General features: G+C 46.0%; 1 protein-coding gene across 1 annotated transcript in view; it reads right to left on the bottom strand.

Annotated features, from left to right (window-relative positions):
• The window catches only part of LOC107103965 (sorting and assembly machinery component 50 homolog A-like), an 8833-nt gene extending 2640 nt beyond the window's left edge, over nt 1-6193 (bottom strand). Inside the window, exons 1-13 of the mRNA XM_015403840.1 lie at nt 6031-6193; nt 3778-3891; nt 2366-2467; nt 2203-2290; nt 2015-2121; nt 1806-1936; nt 1646-1733; nt 1435-1563; nt 1285-1356; nt 508-594; nt 364-434; nt 221-288; nt 3-149 (exon numbers count right to left, since the gene is read on the bottom strand). Of these exons, the coding sequence (XP_015259326.1) occupies nt 3-149; nt 221-288; nt 364-434; nt 508-594; nt 1285-1356; nt 1435-1563; nt 1646-1733; nt 1806-1936; nt 2015-2121; nt 2203-2290; nt 2366-2467; nt 3778-3891; nt 6031-6051 (1225 nt within the window). The 5' untranslated portion in view covers nt 6052-6193. The remainder of the gene's footprint in view (nt 1-2; nt 150-220; nt 289-363; nt 435-507; nt 595-1284; nt 1357-1434; nt 1564-1645; nt 1734-1805; nt 1937-2014; nt 2122-2202; nt 2291-2365; nt 2468-3777; nt 3892-6030) is intronic.
• Between the last annotated feature and the right edge of the window lie 312 nt (nt 6194-6505).

The raw sequence follows: 6505 nt of genomic DNA, 5'->3' as shown, positions 1-6505 counted from the left end.
ACCGTAGTTGAGGTTGCACAGGTTCCCGGCGTTGAGGAAGAAGTGTGTCCTGAAAAGGTCTCCGAAGCCGCCCCTCCCGGGCCTGAAGGGTAGGGGGGTGTAGAGGTGCAGACCACCTGCCCAGTAGGCCTCCCCCCCCAGATAGTCACCTGGAACCCAAACAGGCGGCTTTAGGACGCTGCGGTCAGGACGCCGCCGTCACGCTGCGCTCTGGTTTTACCTTCACTCTGAGGACCGATGCTGTACATCCCAAACCCCCGCACGCTGGTGGGGCCCCCCAGGTAGAACCTGGACACAGACCAACGCTTTGCTCACGCTGCAACACCTCAACTGTCTGACAATGAAATATCCTGGCAGGGTTACCTGTCAGCGATGCAGGAAGGCTGGCCGGCGAGGGGATAGAGCACCCCCCCCCACAGAGAAGCAGAGAACACCTGGAATGACAGAGAGGTTAACAGCGCCCTCTGGTGGCTAGATGAATCCCATTCCTGCTCGTTTCTTTCCCACCGAGTCCCAGAAAAGTTTTCTGTTGAGCTGGAGCTCAAAATCCTCCTTCAGGAATCGAGCGTCTCCCCCCGAGTATCCCGCCACTTCCTGCCAGACGGGAGAAAAAGATTAAAATATATCTCAGTCTTCAGCGAAGCGTTGGTGGTTTCCATCTTTCAGTATTTTAGGAGAATAAAGCATCGTTTTGTTTTGATTCGGTTACCATGGCGACCGAATTTCCCTGATTCAATTTCCAGAGAACAACGTCTCAGGATGGAATGAAGGATATTAAAGAATAAAAACGTCTTTATTGTCCCACAATAATAATAATAATGAACTTTATTGATCCCACATTGGAGAATTCCCTCTCTGCATTTAGCCCCTCCCCTTGGGGAGCAGTTGGCTGCCATTGTGCGGCACCCGGGGAGCAGTGAGGGGTTAAGGATCTTGCTCAGGGACCCAGAGTGACAGGTGTGGGGAATGGAACCTGCAACCTTCTCAGAGCGCTCTGCTCTAAGCACTCGGCCGTCCCTCCCCTGAACAGCCGCTAGTTTTCCGCATGGCTTCCATTTCTGGCCTTTAGAGGCGCCTTCAGGAGCGACTCAGCAGAACTTTGCGTTTTGCTGAGTCAGAGGCTCGATGAGCGAACAGACTTGGTCTGATGAATGTTACACTGAGACCCGGCTGCGGCACAGCGGCGTCCTGCAGCTTTAACGGCGGCTCGTGTCCCTGCTGCGCGTAGCACCTTATCCACCATCTTTGATGGATAAAATAAAAACGGATATTTTACAGACTGACCTGGTTGATGCGAAGTAAGGCTCCTCTGCTGGGAAAGATGGCGGAGTTCCTGGAATCGATGGCCATGGAGTGCTGCAGACAAAACACAGCGTCTCTGTTATTCTAGAGATCGGCGCCGCGTCTCACGGTAAAACCAGGAAAGGACGTTACTGAGAGGGCAGATTTCAGCGAGTGTCCGCTCTCCTCCCGCACTGCGAAGGAGGCGCTGCGTGCCAGGCAGCCCAGCTCCCTCCACACCCCCTCCCACTTCAGCGTGTGGCTCGTCACGCCCACAGGAAACTGCAAAGACCAGGAAAAGAGGCGGGTCAGCGGGCGCCGCCGTTAGGGTGGGATCTGCGGGGATGGAGAAGCGGCGCCGTACGTTCAGCTCTGCAGACACGCCTCTGTCCGTCTCCTTCAGGGAGCTCCAGGGAAACTGACCCGTAACTTTATACAGGTTCAGAGTCAGGCTGAAGGACACAGAGATGTTAGAAATCCTCAGAATGATGACATCATAGCTGTTCAGGAATGATGTCACGTACTTGCGTTCGAAGTAGCCGGGCTGCGGCTTGAAGAAGGAGAGGCCGTAGGACGTCTCCTTGGTCCCGTAGGAGAACTGGAAGGTCAGCTTCTCGGCGCGGCCGAACACGTTGGGCAGCTTTAGCCCCAGAACCTGAAGGACACGGCAGAAGATGGGCGGCCATCAGCGGCGGCCTCCTGGGTGTGCCGGCGGCGGCGGCGCGTTTCTCACCATGCTTCCTTCGTTGTTGCCGACCATGGTGTTGTAGCTTCCCGTCAGCCTCTTGATCTCCGTCACCTCGAAGGTCACATCCAGGCCGTTGGGCAGAGCGTCTTTCCCTGAGGGAGAAGCAGTCACAGCTGGTTGGTTGAGTCCGGCGAGCAGCAGGCGGCTCTAAGCGAGCGGCGCGGCGCGGTTACCTTCTGATGTGTCGATGAGGACCTCCACCTCTTTGAAGATGCCCAGGCGGAGCAGCCTCAGCCTGGCCACGTGAGATCTCTTCATCACCTGAAACAAAATGGCCGTTCACTCTCTGACGGGCACACGGATTAAACGGGACGCGCGGCGCAGGGAGGAACGTACGTCGATGAGATTCTTGGCGTGGAAAACATCGGAGATCTCGTATCCCAGCAGGTCTTCCTTGGTTCTGCCTAAACCTTGGATGTTGACGTGTTGGACGACAACCTGCCATGAAAGGTGATTATTGACCGTTTAGACAGTTTAGACGCTCTGATTGGTTCAACTTTTAACATGTCAGCATCGAGCAGAACAGCAGGGGGCCACCGGGGGCGCTATGGAGGACATTTTGTTACAACATTTTTACTAGAAAAGAACATATTCTATGAGAAATTGGATAAAAAAATAGATATTGATATGAATCTATATTTATTTTTTCAAACTTTGGTAATAAAATAGCTTTTTTCAGATTTTGTAAAAAGAAAGATTTTTTATAACCTTTTTTTTTTTTTTAGATCGACTTTTAGAAATTACATTTCTAGATCCGCTTCTCTTCACTTCCAGCCTAATCCCGACGTTCCCGACGTTCCCTCTAGACCAGTTAAAAAGTTGCTACCGTCCAGCAGACCAATGGAAAGGCGTTGTTGATGCCCCGCCCCCAGAAATGCCCCGCCCCCAGAAATGAAGACAACTTGATCTGGAAAATGCAATTTGAAAAAGATGAATTTGAAAACTTATATTTGAAAATATAAAACCAGTAAAATGAAATATTATTAAAGAATTTTTTTATTATTAAAACTTTTTCCAAAGTTTTATTTCTGGATTGCATTTTTTTTTACTTTTTTTTAATAAACCATGTTTTTTGCTTGTAACAATAATGGAACAAAGTTTACTCCATAGAAATTTAAGAAAAAAAAAAATTCCCACAATTGTTTTTTCCTTTTGTTGTAATTTTTTTTTCTGTGTTATTAAATAAAACCTGAAGCTCTGCATCATTTTAACATCAACAACTGTGGGAAATTAAAGTTGTAAGATCTGAGAAGGTGGCCGTTTGTTCATGGTGCAGGCGCCGCGCAGTGTGGCGCGGCGGCGCCGGCTTAGCGCCACACCTGGAGGAGCTGCTGCTCAGACAGCAGAACCAGAATGTGACGCAGAGCCTGATCTGCACGTAGGTATCAGATTAAACCTGTAACCGTACAGTTTTACGTTTACATCACTTTTCTCTCGCCACAGTGAGTTTTATTTTTGCACTGCTCTTTAAAAAAAAAAAGAAAAAGTCTAGAGATCTTTACTAAAATTATATTTCATTTTGTTTGCACTTGTGTACGAAATGACTAAATAAAATCAGTCGACGTCTATTTTGAAAAGAAATCTAAGAAGTTGGAAAAGTTCAACTTTTTTTGGGGGGCATGTGTCTTAAGATGGAGGATGGCGTTAATGTGGCGTGGCGTTCATGCGGCGTGGCGTTAATGTGGCGTGGCGTTCATGCGGCGTGGCGTTCATGACGCCCAGCGGCTCGGCAGTACGCAGCTGCTCACATCTTTGTTTTCCAGGACTTCCTGTTTGGACTCGGTCTCCGGCTCCGGAGGCTCCATCAGGTCATCGGGGTTGAGGCCAAGATGGCGGCCGTGCATCGGGAGCGGATCCAGACTCTGCAACCAGATCAAAGCAGTTAGCAAACATCAAAGAGTTGGTTTGATCTTTTTAAACTGATGAAACTTCCTTCGGTTTTATTCTGCAGGGATTAAGACTCGTTCTAGACTTTAGCTTCTGTGGCGTTCATCTTTAGCGTCTGAATAAATTAACAATAAATTTAAATTAAATCTAAAATAGATTTATTGGACTATGATGAAAACTAGTGATGTCATGAGATGAGCGAGGCTTCCAGTAATGGAGGGGGCGTTTCCCCAAAGCGCGTGTCGAGGCGTGACTCATTTAGGGGAGGGGCTAAAATTGATGACGTCCGAAGCCTTTCTACCGTGGAACCATGTGACCGTTTCAGGTGGAAACTAAACAGCCTCAGGACTCAGTGGAGATGTGGGAGCTGCTGCAGCTGGATAGATTCTGAGCATAGATTGGCTGGATGAACAACACATCTAGTTTGGGTGGATTAAACCATCAGCAAACCGCTGGTTACTGATCTAACTTTAGCGTTAACTAGTTTTGCTTTCTTATGGGCAGTTACTGTTCCTGGTGGCGTCCGCTACTTCCACTCCTGAGGTTGTTGGTTCCACGCCCACCTCAGACTTTTGAAAGTTGCAATAATATTAATTAGATAATTAGTTACACTGAGACACGGCTGCGGCACAGCGGCGTCCTGCAGCTTTAACGGCGGCTCGTGTCCCTGCTGTGCGTAGCCCACTTTGCATCCAGACATTCTAAACCCATCTCTGCGCTGTGATTGGCCCGCCAGTTCTAGGGCCTGAGGCATTGATGGAGGCTGCGCCACTGCAGGCAAACATGATCCTGGCCGCTGGTGGGCGGGGCTAGTTTACTAGGCTAGATTAGCCACTGGTAAAAATATAAAACTCTACCAACTTAGATTGGTTGAACACATAACGTCCAACATGATTAAACTCCAAAACTGTGGAAAAACTGTTTGAATAAAACGACTAAAACCTTTAATTTTCTCATCATTGCCCAATTTGCACAAACTCACCGTCTGATTGAGCTTATTTCTCTAAAATGGCAGAAAAACAATGAACCTTTAATTATTGTTCTCTTTTAAGACATTTTACACTAAAATAAACTTTCAAAAGGTTTTATTATCTACACCAATCATTAACAATTTCAAAGGAACTTAAATGGGAAAGAAAAGCAAGAAAAAAATCCTAGATTTTATAACTAACTGTAGTTCTGCTCTCCACCAGTAGGTGGTGACATGTTCACATGAAGCTTGATGAACCGTGAGGATCGATGAAGCAATTAGCTCAAAACGGTTCAACGAGGCTTCATCTCAGCATCGCTACAGAAAACAGATTTTAATCCAAACATTTCAACGTTTCTCCACAGACCGATGTTAGCGGCGCTCAGGGGAAAGTTGAGTGGAAGGAAAAAAGTTAGGAAGGACAACAGAGATCAGCTGTAACTGGGTTCTCTGAACTAGAAACTAGACAAGCAGAGAACAAAGGAAACACTAAGTCTGTTTGAGAGGGAAAGATAAAAAAAAAAAAGAAAACTGATGCTAATGTCTGATGTTTGAGAAACCTTCATTTCTCTTTATCCGTAATAAAAAATATTAAATTAGTTTGTTTGATTAAAAAATACTAACAAACACTGAGAAAAAAATGTATGACTGAACATTTCCAAAGAGAAGTTAAAGCCACAGATTTTAAAGCAAAAATGTTTAATGAGCCTTAATGGGACAGCAGAGGGGGGCGGGGCTTAGAGGAGCTGAAGGTTATTCAGTCAGCTGGAACGTTTATAAACCATAAAGATGTTAAAGTTGAACAGATTAAATGGATTCTATCTGCTAATGCTGCTAAATAAAACCCATCATTCTCATTTCTAATTCATCCTGCTTTTATTTCCTAATTTAAGGGAAAACGGTGCATTCTAAATAACTTACAGTCCGTAAACGCATCAGAACGTTGGTCCATTGAACGCAGCTTTGAAACAGAAAAACCAAGAAGCGACATAAATCTAGTTGATTTATCTATCACGTAAATGTAGTTTATTTTTCTATCACATAAATCTAGTTTATTTCTCTATGTTAATCTCGGAGCGGTGAGCAGGGAGGTCAAGTCAGTGAACGTCTCACTGGGCAGAGTGGGGGGGCTCCGGCCGCCTACCTTCGCATGAACGGCCCCCATGTTGAGCAGCAGCTCCACTAAACCTCCAGCGAGCAGAAAAGCTTCGGTTCACCGACAGACAGCGGAAGGAAGGCGGCTCCAGTCCCTGCTAACAGGCCCCCTTCATGGGAGACGCCATGACAGTGCTGCGTTCAATTACACCTCGGAATATACAGTGTCAGCACCAACTGCGGCTCCCTTGATCCAATAAAATTAGAGGAAAAACTTTCTGTTGGATTATTTAAAAATTTTTTATCTTTCATCTGTTTATTTGTGTATAATTTAAATATAGCAAATATAGTGTTTCTTTAATATATCAGAAAAAAAAAACATTTAGCAGGTTGTTGTAGTTTTTAAACAGACAGTAAATGAGGATTATACTTTATTCTGCTTTCACTTTGGTATTTTCTCAATAAAAGTAAAATATTTAACTCCCGATGCTATAATCCTGGTTCTATGTGCATTCTATAAAAAC

Source organism: Cyprinodon variegatus, unplaced genomic scaffold, assembly GCF_000732505.1.
Source record: "Cyprinodon variegatus isolate N-32 unplaced genomic scaffold, C_variegatus-1.0 Scaffold1578, whole genome shotgun sequence".
In the NCBI taxonomy this organism is placed as follows: Eukaryota; Metazoa; Chordata; class Actinopteri; order Cyprinodontiformes; family Cyprinodontidae; genus Cyprinodon; species Cyprinodon variegatus.
Note: the sequence above shows the minus strand (reverse complement) of the source record. Positions and strands in the feature narration are given on the sequence as shown.